The sequence below is a fragment of the Molothrus aeneus genome, chromosome 7 (genome assembly GCF_037042795.1).
Source record: "Molothrus aeneus isolate 106 chromosome 7, BPBGC_Maene_1.0, whole genome shotgun sequence".
In the NCBI taxonomy this organism is placed as follows: domain Eukaryota; kingdom Metazoa; phylum Chordata; class Aves; order Passeriformes; family Icteridae; genus Molothrus; species Molothrus aeneus.
In genome coordinates, this window is record NC_089652.1 from 23,521,106 (window position 1) to 23,545,600 (window position 24,495).

Here is a 24,495-nt window from a genome sequence, read left to right on the forward strand (position 1 = left end):
TTTCAAGGAACCCCTTAAAAGGGCAACGACGGCGGGGGGGGGGCCCTCCTCCTTCTCCCTCCTCCTCCCTCCTCACGGCACCCGCGCCGCCCGGCAGGAGTGGGGGTCCCCGCCGAGCCGCGATTGGGACCCAGACGGGGAGTGTTCTGTGGTTTGGCTGGGAAGGACACCCCCCCCCTTGCTCCATGGTGACCGTGCAGGAGGCCCCGACACGCCGCCGGGCTGTCCCACACTCCGGCTGAGAGAGCGCGGAGAGGGGGATCAGTGCTGCTGTCACCCCACATCCTGCTGGCAGCCCGGGGATCCCTCTGCAGCTGCCCCCGGCCTATGTGCCCGTCCCGCCAGAGCCCCTGCACTAGCGGCTCAAGGCTGGGGGTCCCCATTTTCCCGAGGGCACATCCCGCACTGCCTGCCCCGGCCAGCCGTGCGGGACAGCAGGTGCTGCGGGCTGCACCAACAACCGCCGCGTTTTCTATTCTTCTTTTTCCTGCAATCCCCCAATTATCTGGGCAATTAATAAGTCTCTATTATCAATACGTATATTTCCTTACAACTCCTTCCCTCCTGCCTTCGGCGGGCTGTTTCCAGGCGCTTTCTGAAAAGCGACTCTTGACGGGAGCTTGTGGATGGCACAAATTCTCAATCCGCCCCCCAAGCCCCCCAAGCGCAGCATCCCCCAGCCCCCTCCTCTCGCTAGCCCTGGGGGGCTCTGTCCGGGCAGCCTCTCACCGCCGTGCCCCCCAACCCCGCCCCGGCCGGCCCTGGAGGGGCCCGTCCCGGTCCCCACCCCGCCACCGCGGTGGCAGGAGATGCTGCGCGCTCTGCCAGCGCTGCCTCGAGGGTGCAGCAGGTTGGAAATCTCTCATCTGAGCTCATTGGAAATCTTTCCACCTCTCCCGCCTGCGGTTTGGGAGCTTCAGGAGGTGAGATCGCCTTTTCTGGCCCAATGCCCACAGGGACCGCACTGGGGAATGGGGTCCGGGACTGGGAGGTGCCCGCACAGGGAGCCGCGGTGCTGCGGGGCAGGCGGAGCTCTGGCCGTACAAAAGCCGATTTCCACCTGCCGTTCCCGCACTCTCGGCTCCACGCGGGACATCCCGGCACCACGAGCCGTGGCAGGGACCAGCCCCTGTTGGGAGCAGGGACATTACATCCTGCCACCTCCTCCGCCGGTTCTGACGGCGGGCAGCGGTCGTGCCTCAGTTTCGCTGCCCCTCCTCTGTACGGCAGCAGCCTCCCACATCGGGCAGCCACAGCTGTCTCCTGGCCCAGCAGAAGGAAAAAGAAGAAAGGGGCTGTGCTTCCTCTGCTCTCTATTTTGGGCTGACCCCTGTACTCCTTTAGCCCAGGTGGAGCTGGATGGGATGTCTGCCTCATCCCCAGCATCTGGCTGGGCTGGGCTGCTGGGGGATGCTGCTCTCTGTGGGGACAGCTGCAGAGGCCACACACTTGTCCCCCTGCAGGACCCCTGTCCCTTTGGCTACATCCTCCTCCTCCTCCTCTCTCCCTGATGAATCCAGACAGGCCCTGTTAGTCCACCAATTAATGCAATTAGAAAAATCTCCGGGCCAGTGCCTGCAGCGGTGGTTGGAGCACTACTTCCAGTTCCACTGCCTGCTTGGGGGCAGGTTGAGCTGGGAAGCTCAGGGAGACGCTGTCCCTGTCCTGGGGCTGTGGGACAAGCCCAGGCCAGGAGTAGGCAGCGCCTAGCTGGATTGTTTGGGCTGCAGGGTGAGGACACAAGGCAAAAAAGCATCAGGCTCCACTCAATCGGGCACTCAGGGACCCTTCTGTCCCACCCCACTGCTCCTAGATTGGGGTCCTGCAAGCTTTCCCCTGTTCTCCAACCTAGCCCTGGCTGCTGTGCCCCACCAAGAGCAGCCCCACGGCCAAAAGACCACAGAGATAGTGTCCCACTCCAAGACCTTTCTCCTAAGGGTTGGGTGGAGGCAGGGCTGAGGGTGCTCTAGGTTGCAGGTGTCCCTGGGCTGAGGGTGCTCTAGGTTGCAGGTTCCAGCTGGAGAACAGCAAACCCCACAGGCATAACCCTGCAGACCCCAGTCCCCCAAGCCTTCCACCCGCTGAGGACCCCCCCCCAAAAGCTTTGTACCCCCGGGCAGGTGCACCCCGAGCCAGGGGCGTCTCCTGCTCCTCCTCCCGTGGCTCGGTGGGCTGAGCCCCCGCCTTTCAGGGGAGCCCCCGCCTTTCAGCGGGCCCCACAGCTCTGGCCCCTCCTTCAGGCCGGGCCACCGCGGAGGCGGGGGAGGCACCGCCCCACCCCGTCCGCCATCGCCCTTTTAAGGAAGGGGACATTCTTCACATAAACAAGCGCGGGGGGGGGGGGGGGGGGGGTCCCTTCCCGGGGTGGGGGGGCACGGGCCGGGGGGGGTGCCCGGCCCCAGAATTCCCCGTCCAGCAGCGGGGTCGGGAAGGGGGATTTTGGGTGGGGGGTCCTGGGCAGAGGGGGGAGCCTTGAAACGGCCAGGGAGCGTCTCGCAAGTGCGAACCGAACCGCGGCGGGGCCGAGCGCGCCGGGACCCCCCGCCCGCCGTGCGGGACCCGGGCGGCTTCGCATCCGCATCCGGCGGTACCGGCGGGCGGGAAACGGGGCATCCGGGGCGGAGAGGGCACGGACGGGCCCCCCACCGCCCCGCTCCCCCCGGCGGAATGCGAAAAGCTGGCGCCGAGCCCCCACGCGTTGGCAACCCCGGCCACTCCCCCGCCCGGGGTAAAGGGGCCGCCCCCGGGGTACGGGTGGGCCCGGGGGATTCCCGCCCCACACCGGGGCCGCGCAGCAGCAGCAGCGAGGCCGAGGCCGAGGCCGGGTTCCAAACGCGCCGTTTATCAGCCATCCCCTTCCCCCCGAGTTTCGGAGGCCCCCGTGGGGATGGGGCCGGTCCCGGGCGGCGGGGGGTGCTTAGCGGTCCCCGACGGTGATTAGCGGTCCCCAGCGGTAATTAGCGGTCCCGGGGGCCGGCCGTTCCTGGCAGTAATGAGCAGGGGAAGTCTCCGACGCGGCTCATTCGCTGGAGCGTCTGTGCCAGTGGATGGGAGAATGTCCCGCTCTATCCCACTCCCCTCGCATCCAGCCCGGACCAGCACCCCGGAATTGACGGGGGTTGGGGGTGGGAAGAAGCGCTGAGTGCTCAGATCCTGGGGGGAGGTCTGCCTGTCTGTTAACCCTTTCCTTGCTGGGTGCATCTCTGGCTAAAACATGCCCGGACTCAGAGTGGCAGCAAATCCTTGTCCCCGAGGCCGCTTCGGGCAGGGACATGGGGATAACAGGCAGGGATGGGATCTGTCACCGGGTCTCTTTTGGGTCGAGGGTGAGACCGAAATTGAAGCGGCTGTGGTGTCCCCGGGCCAGGAACCGGGCTCCGTGTGCAATGCTGCATGTCCAGATCTGCAGGGGCGAAGAGGACAGGTGGATGAGCACCCACCAGGGACACTGTCCCGCCCCTACCCCGTGGTGCCAGCCCTACCAGGTAGGCGACGAAAGCCACGTAGGCAGCCAGTAGCAGGCTCAGGGGAATGTGGTACTCCAGGCCATGCAGTGTTGGCAAAAAGTCCACCACGAAGTAAATGTTGATGGCGCAGACCAGCCCGGTTATGAGGGTCATCAGCACTTTCCCCGGGCTGCAAGCAGGGCAGTGGGCATCAGTGCCAGGGCAGGGCCACCCAGCCTGTGTGCCACTGGGCGCAGAGGGCTGGGGGAACTGAGTTTGTAGGTGAGCCAGACCCCAACTGGAACATCTCTGCACCCCACAACTATATTTCACCCCGTGGTTGTGGCTCTAGGTGTGGATTTTGGCCACCTTCCAAATCCAGGACTGGCAGTGCCAGGAGGATGCTGAGGGTCCAGGGGTGCCCAAGGAACCAGATGTGTCATTGGGAGGAGGATGATGAGGGTAGTGATGGGGTCTGTTCCGCTCTGGCTGCCCTGGGCAGGTGGGAATGAACATATCCCTCCAATGTCTGTACACTAATTGCCCCATGGCATGGTTTGGGGGGCAGGAAGGGCCAAAGGGAAGGTGCCTGCAGCCAGAGCTCCCTGCTCTGCCTCCCCTGTGCCTCCCCGTGCCCTAGCACTCACAGGCTGTTGCTGAAATCCTGCATGAGTGGGTGTAGGCTGGTGAAGGTGAGCACAGGCAGGACGGCAAAAGGCAGCTGAAAGGAGAGCAGGATGGGGATGTCATGGCTGCCAGGCCGGGGTGTTTGGGGCAGGTGATGCCCTCCCACCCCCTTACCAGGATGCTCTGCAGGGCGTTGAGCAGGTCATTCATGCCTGTGAGGTGGCTGATGTCCTTGAAAGCGGCCACCAAGACAGTGGGCAGGATGGCAAAGGAGCGGGTGAGGAGCACCCGGGTGAAGCGGGACCAGCGGAGCTGTAGGAAGCCCTGGAACACGGCAGAGCCCGCACCATCGCTGTGCCTGTGTCCCCCCAAAACCCTGGCTGGGGGGAACATGGGCGGCATCTCCCCCTCCTTTGTGCCAGGGCACTGAGCAGGCTCTTGCAGGGCTGCCGGGCCCCACTAGGTGTCAGCTCCGACTCGTTAACAGAGGATCTAATTAATTAGGGAAACATTGCGTGGGGCACCCACAGGGTGCAGTGGGTGGGCACTGTCTCCATCCCACCTCCTGGGGAACAGGGACACTGGTGCTCGCAAGCTGCCACCCAGCAGCTCCCTGCAGGAATGGTGGGCAATTAACGCTTCCAAGCACTCCTGGGGGAGTGTGCTGCTCATAGAACCCCCTACCCAGGGCTCACCTGTGATTTCCCTGCTCTCAGCCCCTCCCCGTGGGGCAAGAGCCAGCATCCCTGTCTCTCACCTCCATGACGAACTGCCCTGCATAAGTGCCGGTCATTGTGGAGCTCTGTCCTGCTGCCAGGATCCCGATGCCCCAGATGTACAGTGCCACTGCCCCGAAATAGCAGCCCAGGATGACACCCTGTGTAGGGACACTCCAGTGGGCACCCTAAAGTGTCCCCTACCCCAGGCATTCCCATCAGCTCTCAGATCTCTAGTGGGGTTATAACCCACCCCCCCCCCCCCCCCAGTGCCAGGGGTGGATGGGGAGAGTGACATGTCCCCCAATTGGGAATGGATGCTCACTGGACACAGCCTGGTGGCACTCACCCCCTGGTAGATATCCACAGAGACTGTCTCGTTGTTGGTGGGGAAGATGCTGGCGTAGTGACTGATGCTGCTGTTGATGCACTTGTTGTGCTGTAAGGCATGGCAGGCACGAGTGTGACAGCCACCCAGCAGCTCCCACAGGCACAGGGGACCCCCACACATCACGTCTCAGGGAAGGAGAACGTGCAGTCCCCAGGGGATGCTGGTCCCACCCATGTCCACAGCTGGGCACAGCTGCCATCTCCCTGTGGCCGTGAGGTGACACTCACCACGTCCTCGTTTCGCTGGTGGTAGAAAGCCTCGCCGAAGACAGCCATGACAAAGAGGTTGATGAGGAAGGAGACAAAGAGGGCCAGGCAGGACTCGGTCAGGAAATACATGTTGGCCTCCTGCACCGCCTCCTTCTTGGAGCGGTCGATCACACGTGTCTGGGCATGGCCAGTGGCATGGGTGACAAGGGGTCACCTGAGCACCCCTGTCCCACAGCCAGGGCCATCTGGTCCCCACCAAGTGTACCCTGAGGCACCCTGACGGAACCGTGCCCGTGGCAGTGCCTTGATCTCACCTTCACCAAGGAGGAGTGCAGGAAGATGTTATGGGGCATGATGATGGCGCCGATGATGCCCATGGCCTGCAGCAGCTCCTTTCGCCCGCAGCCCGGGCAGCTGGGCAGGAAAATGCCCTTCAGCACCTCCACCTGCCTTGGCCTCACCACCACGTACTGGGAAGCAGTGAGAGGGGGCACTGTGAGCTGCCACCCCCCTAGCACAGGCTGGTAGCATGGGGACACCGTGTGGCGGGGTCCCTTGCCAGCCTTGCAGGAAAAGGGTTGTCCCCAGCTTCCCCCTTCACCTCATAGCCAAAGGTCAGGGCCATGATGGTGATGAGGAGGCCGAAGAAAGCCTCCAGTTTGCGGAGCCCTAGAGAGGTCAAGAGAGGGGGTGGAACAGAGCAGAGGACACTGGTGCCACATGGGCACTGACAATACCCCCAGCCCTCATCCTGGTGCTCACCATACTTATCGAGGAAGAGGAAGAAGAGGGTGTCCACGATGGTGATAAGGACCCCAGCCCAGAGGGGGATGCTGCAGGATGGCCAGGGGTGGGATTAGATACATGGCCCTCTGTGGAGCAGGGCCGGGGGGCTGGGGGTGCCTGTGGGGAGGCTCACCGGCCAGCTGAGAGCAGGCTGAAGGCAATGGCTGTCCCGATCACCTCCTGCATGTCAGAGCCAATGATGGCTATCTCAATCATGAGCCAGAGCAGCACGCGGGGCACCTGGAGGGGACAGGGCACCATGAGGTGCCTGAGCCCCCAGTGGTGCCTAGCTCTAGGCAAGCTAGCTCAGCATCCTGGGTGCAAATCCCTGTCTCCAGGCTGTAGCAGAGCAGCATGGGGACCCCAGAAGACCCCTCTCAACACAATCTCAGGCTGAAAGATGGATGCTAAATCCGGGCCTGTTCCCCCCTCCTCATCCCTGCCCCAGTGAGAGCTGAGGATAGGATCTGTCTGATAGGGGGGTTTGAGGGAGGTGGGGCAGAGGAATGCATCCAACCCTCCTTTTGGGGATCTGTCATTCACCCAGATCTGTCATTCCTCCCATCAGGATCTTGACACTTAGATGGGACCCCCAACTCCCCCCTCCTCTGTCATGTGATCCCTCCTCTGGAGCTCCCCCCACTTTCTGCCCCAACACGCTCAGGCTTTCCTGCGTCTCCGCTTCGCGTTGCTGCCCCACGCCTGGGCTCAGTCCTGCGGGGACGCTCTCATGTGTCCCCAGGTCACATCAGCTGCTTACCACCTCTCACCCTGGGCCCCTGCACTGCAGGGGTGGGGCACTAGGTGGGGGACAGCAGGGCTTGGGGGACTTTGGGGAGCCGCTGAGAGAGGCAGGTTGCTCACAGCATCTTCCTGCTCCTCTCCAGCCCTGCAAGGCCCTGCTAGGACTGTCACCAGCTCAAGCACAGGGTCCCAGGCTGTCACTCCCCGTGGTTGCTCACCTTGGGGTAATAGAGGTAGCAAATCTCGCCCAGGTCCTTGCCGGTCACCACGCCTAGACGGATGGCGAGGCGCTGGCACAGCAGCCCCAGGACGGTGGCCCACAGCAGCACCCACAGCAGCTGGGGGGCGGGAGGGAGGCAGGCAGCAGGGACTGGGTGTGCTGGGCAGGACCCAGCCGCCCGGGGGTCCCCGGTTCAACCAGGGTTTCAGGGAAGAGAGGGGGTGCAGGTGCTCTCCCAGCCCAGTCAGAGGGGCGCCCCCCGGCACCCCCGGGTGTGCTCACCCTGTGCCGAGGCCCCCTTGCCCTTCCTGCTCCCGGGCCGGGGCAGCCAGCTGCCATGGGCAGCCGTTGGCGCTGGAGAGGTTGCGAAACCCCCGCCTGCTTCCTGAGCCCGGGGGGAGCCGGCTCACCTTGAATCCCGCCAGTGCCCCGCCCTGCAGGTCTGACTCCACGTTGCCTGGGTCCAAGTAGGCGATGCTCATGAGGAAGCCGGGACCGGTGAAAGCCCAGAGTTTCCTGAAGCTGAACCCGGGCTGGGACAAGGCAGCAGGTCAGAGCCGGGAGCTCCGTTCAAAGCCAGGGTCTCCTAATCCAACCCCCTTAGCCCGGTGCTGCCCGCACGGATGTGTTTAGCTCACGGAGGGCATTTTCCTGACAGTTTTGGAGAGGGAATGGTGCCCCCAGCCTTTCCCTGTTAGCAGCAGTGCTGGAGGGGCAGTGAGGCCCCTCTGAACCATTGGACAGTGGTTTGCAGGGGGGTCCCAGGGCTGTCAGGCACCCATAGGATTCCACTGCTGTCCTCTGCTTTTGCTACTCTAGGGAATACTATTCCTTCCCCTTCTCTGTTCCACTGCCCCGAGACCAGACAAGGATGGGGGGGCTGGTGGGGTGCAAGCAGCCTTGGGAAGCCCCACTGGGCTCATCCATGGGTGGCCCAGGAGTGTTGTGTGAGCTGTGGGGTGATCCTTGTGGCTGGGTAGCACCTTGCCCCATTGTCTCAGCTTCTCCATCTGGAAAACTCTAAGCATGGAAACACTCAACCTGGGGCCGTGACTTGCCTGAGCTGGGTCTGGGGGGTTGGGGGCATGTCCCCAGGGCATGACCAAGACACAGATTCCCCACCGCAGTGGCCCTTTGCCTCCCCACCTCCAGCTCCCTGCAGCACTGTCCCGTTCCCCTGCCCTCCCTGAGAGAGCCGTGCAGCACCTACCCCACTGCCCTTGGGGATGCTGATGAGCTCGTCCAGGTAGGTCTGGGCCTGGGTGCCAGGGCGCTGTGGGGGCACGGGGCCCCTGTTCAGGGACCTGGTGAGGCCTGAGGAGGACAAGGAAGAGGAAGGGAGGTGGCAGCCTGCCAGGGGGACAAGGACACTGGTGGGCTGGCAGCCCTGGTACCAGCTTCCTTCAGTCCCACCTGACCCTGCCTGATGAACCCCATGAGGGAAAAGCACCAGTTTTCCAGGGGGGGCATGAGGATGGCTATTTGGGATCTATCAAAGGCCACCCAAAGGGATCAGATGCCGCCTCCAGCTCAGGTGTCCCTAAAACCCCTGGTCTGAGCCCTGTCTTCAGCAGTCCAAGAGCCAAGTGCGTTTCTGGGCAGCGGGGACAGGAGGAGACCCTACTCCAGCTCCTGCTGCTGGATGGGCATAGAGTGAGGACAAGAAGCTGGTACTGGTCCTAATCCCCCCTTTGCAGCCCACCTGCATCCTGGGAATTGGTTGAATCACATTCCCAGGCTCGAGGGAACAGAGGATGGGGCAGGTGGGGAATCCAGGACAGGCTGGGGGGGATGGTGCCCACTGAAAGATGGAGCACAGCCAGGGGTCCCAGGGTGGAGGGAAGGGGGTCTAGGGGATGAAAGGATGCACAAGGGGTCTCAAGAAGTGTTGAGAGGCTCACCTGGTTCCAGTGATGCCATGGCTAGACCCGATCCAGCCACAGTGCTGAGGCTTCCTGATTTCAGCTCTGAGTGCAGTGCCCGCTGCCCTGCCTTTAAAGGATCCCCCGCAGTTGTGTCATCCCTCCCCCTCCTCAGGAGGAGAGGAGGAGGATAGGAGAAGGAAGTGCTCCTTCCCTACCCTTATGAGCACACACAGTCTCGGTTCCCCCCCCCTCCCGTGCCAGGAGGCCCCTTCCCTCCCCTTCCCTTCCCTCCCCTTCCCTCCCTTCCCTCCCCTTTGCCTCACACACGTGCAAACACGAGGCACCCTCGCTGGGCGTGGGAGCACTTCTGCGTGTCACTGTCCATCACATGCCAAAGGCTCTGCTGGGGTGACTGTGGGGACAGGGGACAGTGTCCCACAGGGTGAGAAGGGAGGACTGGCCCCACGGGAGTAGGGGAAATGCCATACAAGTGGGAGTGAGGAGGAAGCAGGCACGTGTTGCACAAGGAGATCAAAATGCAGCCTTGGCTGCTGGGGAAGCACCCAGCCAGGCGGGTTCTGGGGCGCAGGGTGCTCACATCACACCAAGGATGGCGTGCTGGCGTTGCAGTGTCAAGCTGTGCCAACAAAAGTGGGTGCCCTTCTGCCAGCCAGGCTGTGTCCTACAGGGAGATGGGCAAGGGGTGTCCCCCAGGAACACGTGAGGTGGTGCCAGGTGCAGGGATGTGAGCCTGGCCCTGCTCCACAGTATGCTCCAGGCACCCCCACCCCCTAAGCGAGGGCTGGAACAGCTGGGAGAGGGGCAGGGTTCTACCAGAAGGAATGGTGGGGCTTCAGCACACAGCTCAGCTCCACCTGCCCTCCCTGAGCCTCAGTTTCCCCAAAGCAAACAAGACTGGACAGGCAGTGCTGTCTGCTTTATTTGCTGTTAGCTGGAGGGTGGCCAGCTGGGGAGCTGGGGAGGGGGCTGGCAGCCCCAGTGGAGGCAAAGGGGGTCCCAATGGGCCTCTGGTGGGCGAAGAATTCCGCAGCAAAGGAGATGGTGTCGTGTGGCTGCTGGTGGAGCAATGCCTGGAGGAAGTCAGACAGCAGTGCCCGCACCTCTGGGTGCTGCTGGAGGTAGGCAGCATGGGAAAGTTGCAGCTCCTCCTGCAGTGGGGTGGACAGGATGGGTGGGGTGGGCATGAAACACACATTTCCCCCCTGGGCACTGTGCCAGGGTGAGGGGGACAGGAGCCTGTGTCCTTTCCCACACTTAGGACGGTGTGAGGAAGGATGTTTGTCCCCTGCCCCCTCTGTGTGGGGGCACACCAGGGGAGACCCTGCTGGAGACTGGCACAGCCCCAGGTCCCCTTGTCCCCATGTCCACCCATCTTACCTTCCTGTCCAGGAAATAGGAGTAGAGCTCCATGTTCTCCTCCCAGTCCAGGGGTTCTTTGGGGAAGGGGAGCTGGGGCTCAAACCTACCTGGCAGCAGAAAGGCAGGGCAGGGTGTTTCCCCTGGACAGCGGGGAGGGGCTGCCTGTGCTGGGAGAGCACAAACCTCCCCTGCTCAGTACCTGACTTGCTAAGGATGGACTCATCCTGGAGAAGCATGAGCACTGGGGAGCCAATCTGCATCAGCTGAGCCAGATGCCTGAGAGGGGAAGCAGAGCCCTTGACCTTCCCATCGAGGGTCCCTCGAGCCTGGCAGGGCTGGGTGCCCCGGGCCGGGGCGCTGCCCTTACCCGCTGGGCAGGAAGCTGCTGTGCCACACGCTGGGGGCGCCTGTGCTGGCGCGCACGGCTCGGCGGATCACGAACACCTCTGTCTCTGCCGAGCCCACCGCCTGCCGCTGGATGCCCAGGGCAGACTGGGGGCGGTACAGCCAGGGGTCAGCCTTGGCTCGGTCACCCCTGCCCCCAGCTGCCATCCCCCCGTGTCCCCCATGCTGCCCACCACATTCTGCCCACTCCCACTTCCCGCATCCCACCCTGGTGTCCCAGCCTGACCCAGACCCGCCCATCCCACAGGCTCTCCCGGCTGGCGGCTCACATAGCTGAAGGTGCAGAGGTCGCCCTCGCTGTTGATGGCTGGGAAGACGAGGCCGGGGGGCATTGTCTGCCGGCGGGCCAGCACCCGCAGCAGCAGGAGGCTGGCGCCCTCCAGCAGCCGCGCCCGCAGCCTGGCCCGGCCGTACGAGAAGCTGTGGCACCGCGGCTCTGCCTGCAGAGAGACCTGCCTGCCTCATGGGACAGCCACAGATGCTGTCCTGCATCCCCAGGGGCAGCATCCCCCCCGAGCTGGGCAGCCCCGGTGAGACAGGCCAGCTGTGCTGTTCCCTCCCAGGATGTCACCCTGCCCTCAGCCTCACCCCTCCCTCCTGCAGGGTCCTCGTCACCGTCATCCCGTGCTCGTGGCTCACAATGTGGGTCGTCTTCTCGGTGGGGTGTGGTGTGAGCTGCAGGAGGGGTGGGAGGCACGGGGTGGAGGGCAGAGCCAGGGCACCCCTCCTCTGAGGGGGCGACTCCAGCCCCGCTGTCAGTCGGGTACCACAGCAGATGCATTGTGGGAAACTCCCCACCCCAGCTGCCACCCAGAGGAGGGCATGGGGACCAGGCTGGTGGGGCAGAGCTGGAGTCTAAGCATGACGAAGGACACCAGACTACCCACAGCAGCCTTGCAGGGGGCGCAGCCCCCAGGAGGGCACCACTGCAGGGCACACCGCAGGGCAGCGGGTTGGACACAAGGAAGGGGAAATGCCACCACCATATCAGTCACCTCCAGGCACTCCTGCTCCTCCTGCTCCAGGGTCTCCAGCTGCCAGGTCACATAGGCTGGCAGAACAAAGCCATGCTCAAACAATCCTGTTGGATTGGACTGTCCCCATTCCCAGCCCTGGGGCTGGTGGACAGGGATGTTCCAGCCCTGGGGAGGAAGGAACCCCCCAAAGGCCATCCCTGGCTCACCCTTGAGGGTGCTGGAGGCAGGCACACCATTCTGCTTGCCTCGGAACCTGGTTTGCACCAGGATGCAGCTCTGCATCGGCGCACCTTCCTGCTGGTAGGGTGCCCACTGGGCTGCCATCCACCACTGGCCCTGTGCCTTGTCCCTCGGTGAGCCCCCCACGGCCACCACTGCCAGCGTCTCAGCAAAGAGGCACCTCTCCAGCTCCTTCAGCCCTGCATAGAGGGATGGTGACCCCAGCACAGAGGGACAGTGACCGCGAGGAGATGGTCACTGGTCACTCCCTCCCAAAGTCACTGCCGCCCCCTGCAGACGTGCTCCCTGTCTCCATCTCCCCCTGCAGGCCGGGCCGAGCCCCTCGCCATTTATCCCTCTCAATCCTTCACTCTCCGGCTCCCTCCTGCCGGGCCCGGTGCCCTCACCCTGCAGGACAAGGGGGAAGCTGGAGGAGGCACGCACCGATGAGGCTCAGGAACTCGGCAGCGGTGTCCGCCACGCTCGGGCTGTCCCGTGGGCGCTCGGGAGGGGGCTCCATGCCTCGCCTGGGGGCTCCTGCTGCCGGGGTCTCAGTCAGGGTGCGGCGGGGCTCCCCCGAACCTCGGGACCACCCCACGCGTGACCCTGGGGGGCAGTGACACCCACCCTGCCTCCGCAGCCCCCAGCCCCTGTCGGGTCCCCCCGGGCCCCGCCACCCCCGGGTCCCCGCCCTGCCGGACCCACCCGGTGCCCCCGACGCGTCTCCGTCTCCCGGCAACGCCCTGGCCCCACCCCTTAAAGGGGCCGCGCCCCGCCGCGGGGTTTAGCGCCGGGGGCTCCCCACCGAGGGGGAGAGAAAAGGAGGAACAGGTGTAAAATTGATCCAGTCTTTTATTTGGGGCGTGGGGGTGATTGTGGCTCCGATCCCCAGCGAAGCAGCACCGCCCATACCCCAGCAGTGCGACCCTCTGGCCCCGTCGCAGTGTGTGCGTGCGTGTGTGTGCGTACAGGGGGGCTCCGGCGTCAAGGATGGGAGCCCCGTGCCTGGAGGTAGAACTGCCGGCCCGCCTCCCCTTGCTGGCTCCATCCCAGCCCCCACAAAGGAGATTCACAACACTGGGGGCTTAAGGGGAGGGGGCTGAGAGAGAGGGTGGTGGTGGTGGAGGGGAAAATGGAGACTCCCAGAAAAACGGGGAAGTGGGGGGGAGGATTGTAGGAGAAGCCCTTGGTGCCATTTCTATAGCCCCAGCAGTGAGGTGGGGGGCTACAGACCCCCCGAGAGGGGATTGAGGTGCTTCTACGTGACAGCTGGTGACCCCCAAGTTCGAGGGAGCAAAGGCAAGGATCACTTATGGGGTGCCCACTTAAGGGGGTGTCCACTCTTCCCCCTCCCCCAACCCTGCACCCCAGGAGGGAGATTCACAGCAAAACAAACCAGACAGTCTTGGGCCCCCTGTGCCCAACCATCACCCAGCCCCGTGGAAAGGGGGGGCCCGGGGAGTGGGGGGCAGTTCTAGGTGGCTTGGTAGAGGTCCTTGCGCCTCCGCACCTCCTTGAGGACACGGGCACGGAAGGCGTCGGGGTCCTCCCCCCCGGCCTGCCACAGTCCCAGTGCCTCCTGCAGCTCGGGCCGGTGGGTCCGCAGGAAGGGGTTGTAGGTCTGCTCCTCCCCCAGCGTGGAGGGGCACTGTGGGGGCAGCAGCTCAGCTCCCCTGCTGGAGGCAGCACCCCCGGCAGGGAGCTGGGAATGCCCCCAGAGCCCCCTGCCCCTATGGCACCCCCCATGCAAGAGGGTGTTGGGATGCAGCATCCCTGCCAAGGGAACCCCGTGAGGGGTTGGGGTGGTGGGGGCTGCTCCTAGGGACCCCCAGGCCTCACCGTGCTCCTCTTCTCCTGGCGTTGCTGCACCGCCCACTGCAGCTTCTGCTCCAGTGCGGAATTGTCCAGCTCCAGGAGGCTGGCGAAGGTCAGGCACTCCAGTGCATATTCGTGGCCTGTGGACCCCCATATGCAGCTCTTAGCATCACCCTCACCTGGCTCTCCCCCTTGGCAGTGGGACTAGGGGGACAGCAGCAGCAGCTCTGCGCTGCTGCTGGGGACACTCACCTGGCCAAAGTAGCGTGTCCTCACCCAAGCTCATGGCCACGTCCAGGGAGGCCAGCATGGTCTCAGGGGAGCCCTCAAACGGCCTGCCTGCACCCCCACACAACTGCCTGTCACGGGGGGGTCTGGGGGGTACCCCTAAGCCATCCCAGCATGGGATAACCCCCAACCCCCTGTCTGGGGTTGGGTGCACTCACCACAGCCAGCGAGGAAGAGGAGGTCCCCGGAGAAGAGGCAGGGGGGGCTGCCGAAGGGGCCCCCGTCCAGCACATAGACCATGTGGCCCACAGTGTGCCCAGGAGTGGCGAGAGCCTCGAAGGTCAGGCAGCCCACAGTCACCTTCTCCCTGTCTGCAAGTGGGCTGAGCCGGGAACAGGGGGCACCGTCAGGGTGCTCCCCCAAACCCAGCACCTCCCCTGGCAACCCTTCTCGCACACTGGTGTCAGCAGCGTGCCAGGACTCTGTCCATCATGGAACTGCGGGGATGGACTGCTGGGTGAGTGCTGCAGACAGTGGGGGCTGGGAATGAAGCCCCCCCAGATTTACAGGGTGCTAGGGGGGTGCAGGACTTACTTGGTGAGCCGTGGGATGGCATCGAGAGCACTGCCATACACCCTGCAGGAGCTGTGCTTCTGGCAGAGCACCTCGTTCCCTCCGCTGTGGTCCCTGCAGACAGGGAGGTCAGAGACCCCAAATGTACCCCGCCCTACTCTCCCCACTAAATGGGGCAGGGCTGGGGGTCACCTCAGGTGGGGCTGCCTTCACAGCAGCCACTAACCCTTCCAGAGCCTCCTCTTGCCCCTTACCAGTGTTTGTGTGTGCAGAATATGGCTTCCAGCATCACCCCCTCTTCTTCGATGGCAGCCTGGGGAGGAAATATGGACAGAGAGATAAGGGGGGACAGAGAGCCCAAGTACCAGTTTCCTCCCTAAACCCTCTCTCCCAGCTCCCCTGTCATTATCCAGTCTTGCCTTGGGCACTAAGGACTGCAGATTAGGAGCAAATTTGCTCCCCTCTAACCCCAAAATGCAGAGACATGGCACCCCCTCACCTGGAGACAGCCAAACACCAGGTCAGAGTGGTTGTGGGGGTCCCACCTGTACAGCCAGCGGGTCAGAGGGGTCGATGACGGCCGCTTGGCTGGAGCCAGTGTCGATGACCAGGTAGCTGTAGTTGTTGGAGAGTACGGGAATGGGCAGGATTTTCACCCCTGGGGGGAAGAGACACAATCAGGGCATGATCCCCCCCAGCTGGAAAATGGGGAGTCCGGGTCAAACTCCCCACATCTTACATCAAATTCTTAGTTAAACATGCTTCGGGCAATTCGGTGATGGCAACCTCTCCCCAGTCCAAAGCGCCGGTGCTGGGGGCTCTGCAGGGCCGAGGTGTGGGAGGGGCTGCCCGGACTCACCAGGGAAGCAGTAGGGCTGGGGCACGGAGTGGCCGTGCGGGTACCGCTCCCTCGCCTTCTTCACCTGCCGCTGGTAGAAGAGGTAGCCCAGGCGTGTGCGGGCGTACAGGCTGTACCTAGGGAGGGCAGACACTCCTAGGCATTAAACCCCAGTTCCCCTAAGGAGCCCACTTGGGAAGGGGAATACTGCCGGGGCTGTCACTCTCACAGGGAACACATACATGGCTGCTTTCTCATTCGGGGGGGGCTACAGGTGTTCTATGTGTACCCCACAATCCAGATGTGTAGTGAGGGCAGAATTGGTTCCCCGAGCAGGCATCCTCCAGCTCCTTCGAGCAGCAAGGACTTGGGGGGGGGGGGGACATTGCTGCGGGGTGCTCACCAGGAGGGGCTGGAGCTGGATGTTCCTCTCCATGCTCCGGGGGGGGGAAACATGCCCAAGCCTGCCATGGTCCGGGGAATTAGGAGAGAATGGGTCGAGGAAAAGGGAGGCAAGAAATGCCCCCGTGCATGTGGGGGTGCAAAAGACATAAGGCTCGGAGGGACCTCCCCGTTTGCACAGCAGCAATTTGGGACCGGACGGGGAATGCTGCAATGACGGACATGTAAAGACCCGGGTTGCAAAGCCCATTCCCGGCCGAGGGCACCCCTGGATGGCACTCCGGGAGCGATCCCTGTAGTAGCGGTGGGAGCCCGAAACCGGGGAGCAGGGGCTCCTGCCAGCACCGGGTAGCCTGACCACGGCCGGGGCACCGGGGCAGGTCAGCGGTGACACCCGAGAGAAGGCGCCCCGCACGGGAGGGTGACCGGCACCGCGCGGGGGGAGCCGGTGGCTGATCCCCGGCCCCGGCGGCCGGGCTGACACCGCCCGCCCCCACGCCCCCGGCCGGAGCGGGCTGAGCCCCAGCCCGGTGTCTCGGTGCCGGCGCGGCCGCAGGTTTCTCCCCGGACGGCTCCGCAGAAGCAGGGGAGGCGGTGGGCCCTCCCTCCCGGCGGCAGCACAAAGGCGGGCGGTGGCGGCCGCCTCCCTGCGGGGGTCCCGCAGCGGCCCCCGCTCTCTCGCTTTCTCGCTCACTCACCCCAGGCGGAACAGCAGCGGGGCGGCGAAGGCCATGAGCGCGGCGGCGGCGCGGCGGAGGAGGCGCAGGCAGGCGGCCCCGAGCCCGCGCGCCCCGGCCGCTGCTGCCGCCGCCGCCGCCGCCGCCCCGCCGGGCCCCGCGGCCATGCCGCCAACCGGCGTCACGCGCCCGCCGCGCCGCGCCCCCTGCCGGCCCCGCCGCCGCCACGGCACCGGGAGCGGGGGGGGGCACACACTCGGCACCGCGCTCGCGTCACCCGCCGAGAGGAGGGGATTCCCCCCCCGCCGCCGCGAGGGGTGTCCCCCCGCTGACGTCATTTCGTGAGGAAGGGGGGTCCCTGAGTGACGTCAGAGCCGGCGGGAAGGAAATCCCGGGGGAACGGCCGAGGGCAGCGGGGTCCGTCCCCGGGAGCAACAGGCGGGAGGGACAGCGCGCCCCGCCGCCGGTCCCGGCCGCCCCGGGTGCAGGGCGCGGAGCCGCCGCGGGGGGGCGCGGTGGGCGGTGGCTGCCCCCGCCCCGTCCGACCCGTCCCGGCTCGTCCCGTCCGGCGGCGGCCGCAGCCCGGCGGAGCAGCGCGCAGCAGGTAGGCTGGCCCGCCCCGCTCCGCGACCCCCGCCGTTCCCGAGTCCCGCCCGCGGCCCCCGGCGGTCCCCCTCGTTCTCTCGACTCCTTTCCGCCCGCCTCGTCCCCTCACCCCCCTGACCCTGCGCTCTCCGGTGCCACAGACGGCGAGGGGCTGTCCCAGCGCTCTCCCGAGCGTCCCGGAGGCCGACGGGGACTAGGCGAGGGTGGGCGGCCGGTCGCTAACAGCGGGGACACCCCGCTCCCCTGTCACCGGAGTGGGTGGGGGCACGTCGGGTTGGGGTCCGGCGGCGGGAGGAGAGGGAACGGGGTCCCGCGGGGAGGGACGCGGGGGGACGGGACCCCTACGCGCGGGGTCCCTCTGTAGCACTGGTGCTGTTTTCCGGACCCCACGCGATGGCGTGGCAGGGGATTGGGGCGTGGTGCGGGGTGGTTCGTGGGAGGGCAGCGACACTTGTGCTGTGGACGGTGTCCTCACGGACGTGAGTGTCCTCACGGACCCCGTGGGGTGTCTCAGGAGGGGTGGGCACGGGTTTGTGCTCGGTAAGGTGTGGGGGTGACACCATGGGGGTGCGTGGGGACCAGCACTGGGTAGCGTGGGGGTGCCAGGGCTGGGGCACAGGAGGATGCCTCTGTCCCATATCTGTGCCCCCGGGAGAGAGCTTGCAGAGGGGCAGAGATGTGGGAGAGGTGATGCCAAACCCCAGCAAGCTTGTGTAGTGTGTGAGTGGTGTGGGCCAGCAGGGACATCCCGCCTGGGTGGGCCGTATTGACCCTCTCGTGTCAACTGAGCACAACTGGCCTGGGCTGGGCCGGGCCGGGACAAGTTGTGTTGTGCTGTGCTGTTGGATTGTGCTGTACTGAGCCGTGCTGTGCTGCAGGACGCAGCTGTGCCCTGTTGTACTGTGCCAGGCTGTGCCATGCCATGCCAGGCTGTGCCACTCTGCTGTGCCATACTAGGCTGTGTTGTACCAACCTGTGCTGTACTGGTGGGAGCTTCCAGGTTTCTCAAGAGTGAGGTGCTTTTTCAGGCAGCCTGAATGTGGGGAGCTCTGTTCCCTGCTCCAAACCATGATCCGCTCCTAAGGTGGTTGTGTTTCCCCCAGGAACCTGTGGAGCTTGTGGCAGGGCCCCAAGCCTGGCAGGAGTGCCACGGTGGATGGTGGGGACGCAACCTGTGCTGCCTGTGAGATTATGGAAGGGATGATGGTTGGCTGTGCCCCATGTGCCTGCTATATGTGCCTTATCTGTGCTGAGTCACGGTGCCAGTGCAGAGTAGCACCCTGTCCCCAGGGACCATGTCATGCCACTGAGCTGGCCCCGGGTTGCCATCTACCATCCAGCTGGTGACCTGAGTTTCGGGACCATGCAGTGCCATGGACCTAGGAGGGTTCGGCTGCCTGCTTCCCTGGGTGTGGCAGCTGCTGGGACCCGTCCGGCTGGTTCCTTCCCTGTGCCCAAGGCTACCCCAATGCGGTGGAAGCAGGAGGGGCTGGAGCAGTCCCAAGGTGCTGGTCATGGGCACAGGGTAGGACCCTGCTGATCTGGTGCCAGCTAAATACACCTCGCTTTCCCCAGACACCTGGGCTCCCTCCTGGGGACTCTGGTCCCCCAGTAACTTGAGTGTCAGTCACAGAGGCTTTCCTAGGGTCAAGGTCCTATTTTGGGCCCTTCCCTGGCCCCAGAGATGAGGCGGCACCAGGGGGTCCCCTGTGCTTTCTGGGAAACCAGTGTGGAGAAAGTGAACTTCCTGTCCGCATGGTCACTGCCATGCCGGTTATTTATTTTTGGTGCTGTCGTCATCACGATGAGGAAGGGCAGCATGACTGTGGCAGCTCTGCCATGGCTGGCACAGTTGGGTGGCAGGAGGGATGGGGGGACAGACACGGAACTGCTCTCCCAGCCTGGCATGGCTGGCATGGGTGTGCCCCGGGTTGCAGGAAGCACTGGCGTCACACAGGAGGAAGGGCCCAATCCCCTTCTAGCCTGGGCCTGGTTAGCATCAGATCCTCGTTCCTTCCCTGGGATTGATCCCAAGATCATATCACTGCTGTGGGCAGGAGGGTGGTGGGGGGTCCTGGCACCTTCCTGGGGTCTGGGGTGCCAGTGCTGAGGGGCTGGGAGGTGGGTAAAGGCCTGGCACTCTCTACTGGCAGCGCTGTTGTTTTCCTGGCCTTGGAGATCCTGCTTTCCTTCTCCTCCTCCTGCTGGGACCAAGCCCAGCTGGCCTTGAGCCCGGGCTGCCTGCTCACAGCTGCTGGGGGCTCTGTGAGGGAGCCTAGTGTGGCTGAGCAGGGGAGCTCAGCCTCAGGCGGGTCCCAACTCCGCTCCCAGAGGAAGAGTCCATCTTATAAGTCCCCTTATAAGGGGACTCAGGAGTTCTGGAGCCCCTGTGTGACGCATGTGGCTGTTGGGTGGGGGACACCCCTGAAATGGGAGTGGCAGTGGGATCTGCGTGGCTGTGATGAGGATCAGAGCCTGTGTTTCCATCCCAGGCAGTTGGCAGGGTGATGCCATTTGTCCTCAGTGTGGTGCCACCAGGAGCCACAGACCAGCCAGGGGTGCTGCTCCTTCCTCCCTGGCAATCTCAGGGCGGGCTTCAAAGAACGGAGAGGTCAGGTCCCTTCTGGAAAGGTCACGGCCAGAGGGGTCAGGTCCCTTCTGGAAAGGTCACGGCCCCGGTGCAGCCTGAGTCAGCGCGTGGCTGTGCCCTGCCCGCGGCCGGCCACTGACGCGGATGCCGGGGACTCAGGGCACAGGAATGCGGGTGGCCCCAGCCAAGGGATATCCCTGGTCTCTTATTGACCTGCTGGCATTGAGGCCACCTTGTCCTTACTCATTAGGAGCCACTATTAAAGTGGGAGGGGGAGGTTTTGTGGCTGCACGATCCCCTCTGTCCCTGTCCCTGCGGCTCCACTCACCGGGAACAGGTCCTGCCCAGGTGAGCTGTGCTGAAGCCCCCGCGTCTTCTGTCCCCTGCAGGTGCCCGTGGGAGGTGCAGGGAGCCGGCATGTCACATCCCAGCGCACCCCCGCTCTACGATGACAAGAACCCGCTCTACCCCCCGCCCCCCGGGGCGTACCCCCCGCCCCCCCACTATGCCGGGGGGTACCCGCAGCCTGGGGGATACCCTGCGGGGGCGGGGTACCCGCAGCCAGGGGGGTACCCAGCATCAGGGGGGTACCCTCATCCCGGCATGGCCATGCCCTCCATGCCCATGCGGTTTGGTAAGTGGGGCACCTTGGTTTATTTGGGGGAGGGTACTAGAAACAGGGGGGGCTGTGAGGGGCTGCATGCTGACCCTGGTGCTGAGGGGTGTCCCCCACAGGTGACAGTGGCCTTGGGGATGGCTCTGCCTTCCAATCAGTCGACTGGGACGATAGGAAAGTCCGGCATGCCTTCATCCGCAAGGTGAGTCCCAAGGGGCCAGGGGCACTTGTCAGGGTGGGGGGCCAAGTGCTGACCCTCCTGTCTCTTGCAGGTCTATGCCATCATCTCCCTGCAGCTCCTGGTGACGGTGGGAATCATCTCTGTGTTCACCTTTGTGTGAGTACAGGGTTCCTCCTGAAAAAGAGGAGCTTGAGTTCCTCCGTGGGTATTCGGGGGGACAGTAGCTGCTGTCTCCTCTCCCTCACACTTGTCCCTCCTGTCCCACAGCCACCCTGTCCGCTCCTTTGTCCAGAGGAATGCTGCCATCTACTACGCCTCATAGTGAGTAGGGGCTCTGCTAGCTCGCACCCCCCAGCTCATGCCCCCACATCCACAGCCTCCCAGGCTGATCCTGGTGGGGGCTGTGGGGCTCACACCTGCTGTCTCTCCTTGCAGTGCTGTGTTCCTCGTGACCTACCTGGTGCTGGCCTGCTGCCAGGGTCCCCGGTGAGTCCCTAGGGCCCCCAGGGTGGGTGCGTGGGTATGGGGGGTATCTCCAGAGCATCAAGATAGGTTCCTGCCTAGGGCTGCCCCTGGGTGGTGGGGGCCAGGGGGACACGACATGGTTGTTGTCACTAGCTTACCTCTCTCCTGTTTCGTTCTCAGGAGACGCTTCCCCTGGAATATTATCCTGCTGAGCATCTTTGTGAGTGGGCTGGGACTGGCAGGGGGTCCTGGTGGTGCCCCCATGGCACTCCAGCTCCCCCTGGGTGTGCTGGGCGGGATAGGAGGACATGTGGGCAGGTGGGCAGACTACTGAGCTCACCCTTCTCTCCCACAGACGCTGGCCATGGGGCTGATGACGGGGACGATTGCCAGGTATGCCCTGGGGACCCTGCTGTTATAGAATCTGGGGTCCCTCCTGTCCCCCACTATGCAGCCAGCTCAGCTGAGAGGCTGCCAGGAGCCAGGGGATGCTCCAGTCCCTTGGGCTCAGGGACTGCAGAATTCCTGTCCAGGATTGGGGCTGTGAGGGAGGGTCTCCAACACCCCTCTGACAGTCGGATACTGAAGTGGGAGGTGACTTTCTTTGTCTCTAGCATGTACAACACGAAAGCTGTCCTGATTGCCATGCTCATCACCGCCATTGTGGCCATCGTTGTGACCATCTTCTGCTTCCAGACCAAGGCAAGGAGAGGGATGCACCCGGCCCTTCTCTGTATGGGCCAGGTGTGGGGAGCTGGTCAGTGGGGACACCCTGGGCTCTCCTGTGACATTTGTGTGTGTTCCCCCCGCCCCCATCAGGTTGATTTTACATCGTGTCCGGGGCTGTTCTGCGTGCTGGGCATCGTGGTCATGGTGACCGGGATCATCACTGCCATTGTCCTCTCCTTCAAATACGTGAGTGGGAAGGAGAGAGGGGCTGTGGGGAGCCCTGGGTATTCCCGGTTGGCTGTCCACAGGGCTGGGGCCGGCGGGGGGTTTGGGTGGTCCCTTTGCTGGAAGCAGGGTGTGGTTCCAGCCGTGGAAGGCAGCCTGCCTGCAGGGAGAGGGTGTGTCAGCATCGGCAGCAGCTCCTCCGGAGCCGGGAGCAGGCGGGACGTGCCCTGCCTCGCCTGCTGCCTGCCAGCAGCCCGGCTCACCCTGCTGTGCTCCCTTCCCGTGCAGGTGCCCTGGCTCCACATGCTGTATGCGGCCATCGGGGCCATCGCCTTCACACTGGTGAGCTGGGACGGGCAGAGGCACTGGGGTGGGCACTGGGGAGGGAGGAATTCTCCCTTGCTCCTTGCCTGACACTCTCTGTCCCTGCAGTTCCTTGCCTATGACACCCAACTCGTGCTGGGAAACAGGAAGAACACGCTGAGCCCCGAGGAGTATGTCTATGGTGCCCTCACCATCTACACTGACATCATCTACATCTTCACCTTCATCCTGCAGATAGTGGGCCGGGATTAGCCCTGGGACCCCTCCTGTCCCTCTCCAGATGCCCCCCACCCCTCCTCTGGTCTCTGTACAGGATAGTCTGCTTACTGTGACTCTTAATGCTTTGGCATTCCTACCTGTAGGCTGCTAAGGAAAGGGCTTCCCTTGATCATCCCCCAACAAGCTCTGAGGGCAGTGGGGGAGACTGGTTGCCAGCGTTTAGCCCAGCTTTGGCACCGCTTGCGGAGGCTGTGCCAATGGCATTGGGCTGGCAGCGGAATGTCACAGCCCTGCCTGGGCACAGGGAGCTGGCAGCAGCTGCTGGGATCATGTTGGGATTTTTTGGCAGAGAACAGTTGGTGTCACTCACTCTGTGCCTTAAATGTGGCTCTGGCCATGCCCCCTCCCAGGCTGTGGCTGTGCCCGGTGTGGGCAGGGGGCAGCTGGGACCTCTGTGGCAGAGCTCACATTGCAGAGCCCCGCAGCCACGGATGTGAGCAAAGTTGCACTTGCTAAATAAAACACTTCAGTTTTCCAGACAGTCCCAGTCTTACTTGTGTGGCAACTCCCTCAAAAAACCTGTGGGCAGACTCAGTGGGGGCTGCGGCCTGGTGCAGCACAAACACTGATTTGGGATGGGAAAAACAAGGTCACACTGCTCCAAGGCTGGCCTCCCTCGCCTGCCTGTAGCCCCTGCTGTTGTGGGCAGAAGCCCAGCTGCAGAACAGCTGGGGCCCCGACTGCTGAGGCAGGCAGAGCCTGGGGCTGAGCACTGAGGGAGCAACCACAGTGGCACTGAGCTGTTTCACTTTATTTGTTCCTATTCAGCTCCACAACCACAGCATGGTCTGGACAGGCAGGGCAGATGCCACTGTCATGTGTTCCATGGGGCTGGTGTCACCTTGGCCAGTCCCTCCAGGGTGCTGCAGTGACAGCCTGGGCATGGGGGCAGCTTGGCTATGCCCTCCTGGCCATCCTGCTGTATCGATCCGTCTCATACTCGCCCTGGTTGGCTTCCATCATCGCTTGGCGGACTTTGAGCTGCTCGAGGCGGTTTTTGTCCACTTGCCTCTTGGTCAGGAGGAAGAGGATGATGCCGGAAGGCAATCCAATGGCCCTGCAGGACAGCCAGCAGTCATGGAGATGGAGAGAGTGGGTGGGGAAGCAAGGGTGCTGAGCCACGCTGGGGCTGCGTGGACAGTGCCCTGTTCAGCAGTACAGACCCCCAGGACCCCTGTTCCACCCCAGCCCTCCCAGTGCCGACCTCTCCCACCAGTGAGCCACTCACCAGGCCACCCCCACCGGCTTCATCGGGTTCTTGCCCTTCTTGCGTGTGGGGATGTACTCCACGCCCTCGGGGAGCCCCCCGCTCCTGACTGGCTCCTGACCTGCCCCTTGTCCCGCGGGCCGGGGACAGTTCTGCCCAAAGAGCCGTGTGCCCCGGGCGTCCGGCTGCCCCCAGCCCTTGGCTGGAGCTCTTGCTGCCACCAGCAGTCCTGCGGGGAGAGAAGCATTAGGGAGGGGCAGCCATGGGGTAGAGTGTCGGGGGCCCAGCCCGGGCTGCCTGAAGGTCCTGTCCCTGCCCTTACCCCGGCCCTCTTCCCTGTCCATCCCCATTCCCGTCCCCCTGCCATAGGCCCTGCCCTTCCGCCAGGGGGCGCTCGAAGGCGGGCCCTGCGCCGGGGGCGCGACCGACATAACTGAGGCGTGGCCAAGCGCAGCGGGGGCGTGGCACTACGCCCTTTCCTCGGCGGGGTGGGGCGGGGCGGGGGTGCGTCCGTCTCGGGGCTCTTGTGCCGAAGGCCGCGGAGCAGTGCCGTGAGGGAGGTGGCGGAACGGTCCCGGCCCCCCCGCCCCGGGGTTGCCCCCTGCTCCTGCCCGCCCGCTCGCCCGCCCGCCGTTACCCCGCAATACGCCTCGCGCCGCCGCCATGGTGCCCGTGTGCACCAGCGGCTCCGCTGCATGCCGGGAGCTGCAGTCTCGCCACTCGGGGACTGTCGGCGGGCGGCGCCGCACGGTGTGTGCGCAGAAAACTACATCTCCCAGGGTGCACCGCGCAGGGCGGGGCCGGCCCGCGCTGCC

At 64.4% G+C, this 24,495-nt stretch overlaps 4 protein-coding genes across 11 annotated transcripts; 1 reads left to right on the forward strand and 3 right to left on the reverse strand.

Annotated features, from left to right (window-relative positions):
- Nucleotides 1-828: 828 nt before the first annotated feature.
- Nucleotides 829-22,950, forward strand: TMBIM1 (transmembrane BAX inhibitor motif containing 1). 2 transcript variants are annotated; one of them, XM_066553405.1, is made up of 12 exons: nt 829-923; nt 20,104-20,348; nt 20,450-20,532; nt 20,603-20,667; nt 20,779-20,832; nt 20,947-20,997; nt 21,157-21,196; nt 21,332-21,369; nt 21,591-21,678; nt 21,796-21,891; nt 22,159-22,212; nt 22,303-22,950. In XM_066553405.1, the coding sequence occupies exons 2-12, from the start codon at nt 20,132-20,134 to the stop codon at nt 22,444-22,446; spliced, it is 930 nt and encodes a 309-aa protein (XP_066409502.1). In that variant the 5' UTR covers nt 829-923; nt 20,104-20,131; the 3' UTR covers nt 22,447-22,950. The 2 variants fall into 2 exon arrangements, with proteins under 2 accessions (XP_066409502.1, XP_066409501.1); XM_066553404.1 differs by lacking the exon at nt 829-923 and adding an exon at nt 17,044-17,122.
- SLC11A1 (solute carrier family 11 member 1) lies at nt 2,822-9,132 on the reverse strand. Of its 2 annotated transcripts, XM_066553327.1 has the most exons (16): nt 9,041-9,132; nt 8,350-8,453; nt 7,550-7,672; nt 7,138-7,257; nt 6,309-6,415; nt 6,152-6,222; nt 5,991-6,058; nt 5,704-5,859; nt 5,408-5,566; nt 5,139-5,228; nt 4,831-4,950; nt 4,248-4,397; nt 4,094-4,167; nt 3,483-3,636; nt 3,306-3,403; nt 2,822-3,242 (listed from the first exon to the last, which is right to left on the reverse strand). In XM_066553327.1, the coding sequence occupies exons 1-16, from the start codon at nt 9,057-9,059 to the stop codon at nt 3,020-3,022; spliced, it is 1,836 nt and encodes a 611-aa protein (XP_066409424.1). In that variant the 5' UTR covers nt 9,060-9,132; the 3' UTR covers nt 2,822-3,019. The 2 variants fall into 2 exon arrangements, with proteins under 2 accessions (XP_066409424.1, XP_066409423.1); XM_066553326.1 differs by having other exon boundaries at nt 3,189-3,403.
- On the reverse strand, nt 9,430-12,528 carry CATIP (ciliogenesis associated TTC17 interacting protein). Of its 5 annotated transcripts, none has more exons than XM_066553329.1 (9): nt 12,430-12,528; nt 11,973-12,185; nt 11,785-11,840; nt 11,378-11,464; nt 11,059-11,229; nt 10,752-10,876; nt 10,584-10,660; nt 10,403-10,487; nt 9,430-10,173 (listed from the first exon to the last, which is right to left on the reverse strand). In XM_066553329.1, the coding sequence occupies exons 1-9, from the start codon at nt 12,503-12,505 to the stop codon at nt 9,870-9,872; spliced, it is 1,194 nt and encodes a 397-aa protein (XP_066409426.1). In that variant the 5' UTR covers nt 12,506-12,528; the 3' UTR covers nt 9,430-9,869. The 5 variants fall into 5 exon arrangements, with proteins under 5 accessions (XP_066409426.1, XP_066409425.1, XP_066409429.1 ...); XM_066553328.1 differs by having other exon boundaries at nt 11,059-11,241; XM_066553332.1 differs by having other exon boundaries at nt 11,059-11,241; nt 12,393-12,480.
- On the reverse strand, nt 12,820-24,417 carry PNKD (PNKD metallo-beta-lactamase domain containing). 2 transcript variants are annotated; one of them, XM_066553403.1, is made up of 10 exons: nt 24,318-24,417; nt 23,702-23,909; nt 15,461-15,576; nt 15,147-15,259; nt 14,856-14,914; nt 14,623-14,715; nt 14,247-14,410; nt 14,053-14,139; nt 13,825-13,940; nt 12,820-13,633 (listed from the first exon to the last, which is right to left on the reverse strand). In XM_066553403.1, the coding sequence occupies exons 1-10, from the start codon at nt 24,343-24,345 to the stop codon at nt 13,460-13,462; spliced, it is 1,158 nt and encodes a 385-aa protein (XP_066409500.1). In that variant the 5' UTR covers nt 24,346-24,417; the 3' UTR covers nt 12,820-13,459. The 2 variants fall into 2 exon arrangements, with proteins under 2 accessions (XP_066409500.1, XP_066409499.1); XM_066553402.1 differs by lacking the exons at nt 23,702-23,909; nt 24,318-24,417 and adding an exon at nt 16,540-16,642.
- Between the last annotated feature and the right edge of the window lie 78 nt (nt 24,418-24,495).

Excerpts from the sequence above, each read along its gene's own strand:
- SLC11A1 (XM_066553327.1), bottom strand. Across the intron at positions 7,258-7,549 it reads GGGCACTGGCGGGATTCAAG|CTGCTGTGGGTGCTGCTGTG; the intron begins GTGAGCCGGCTC and ends CCCGCCCCCCAG. Across the intron at positions 5,567-5,703 it reads TGCACTCCTCCTTGGTGAAG|ACACGTGTGATCGACCGCTC; the intron begins GTGAGATCAAGG and ends GGCCATGCCCAG.
- CATIP (XM_066553328.1), bottom strand. The coding sequence starts at position 12,505 with ATGGAGCCCCCTCCCGAGCGCCCACGGGACAGCCCGAGCGTGGCGGAC. Across the intron at positions 11,465-11,784 it reads AGGAGCAGGAGTGCCTGGAG|CTCACACCACACCCCACCGA; the intron begins GTGACTGATATG and ends CCCCTCCTGCAG. Across the intron at positions 10,877-11,058 it reads ACCTCTGCACCTTCAGCTAT|TCTGCCCTGGGCATCCAGCG; the intron begins GTGAGCCGCCAG and ends TACCGCCCCCAG.
- TMBIM1 (XM_066553405.1), top strand. The coding sequence starts at position 20,132 with ATGTCACATCCCAGCGCACCCCCGCTCTACGATGACAAGAACCCGCTC. Across the intron at positions 20,998-21,156 it reads GCCTGCTGCCAGGGTCCCCG|GAGACGCTTCCCCTGGAATA; the intron begins GTGAGTCCCTAG and ends TTTCGTTCTCAG. Across the intron at positions 21,679-21,795 it reads TCTTCTGCTTCCAGACCAAG|GTTGATTTTACATCGTGTCC; the intron begins GCAAGGAGAGGG and ends CGCCCCCATCAG.
- PNKD (XM_066553403.1), bottom strand. The coding sequence starts at position 24,345 with ATGGCGGCGGCGCGAGGCGTATTGCGGG. Across the intron at positions 15,577-23,701 it reads AAGCCGGTGGGGGTGGCCTG|GTACAGCCTGTACGCCCGCA; the intron begins GTGAGTGGCTCA and ends TGCCCTCCCTAG. Across the intron at positions 14,411-14,622 it reads GCCATCCCACGGCTCACCAA|CCCACTTGCAGACAGGGAGA; the intron begins GTAAGTCCTGCA and ends TTCCCGGCTCAG.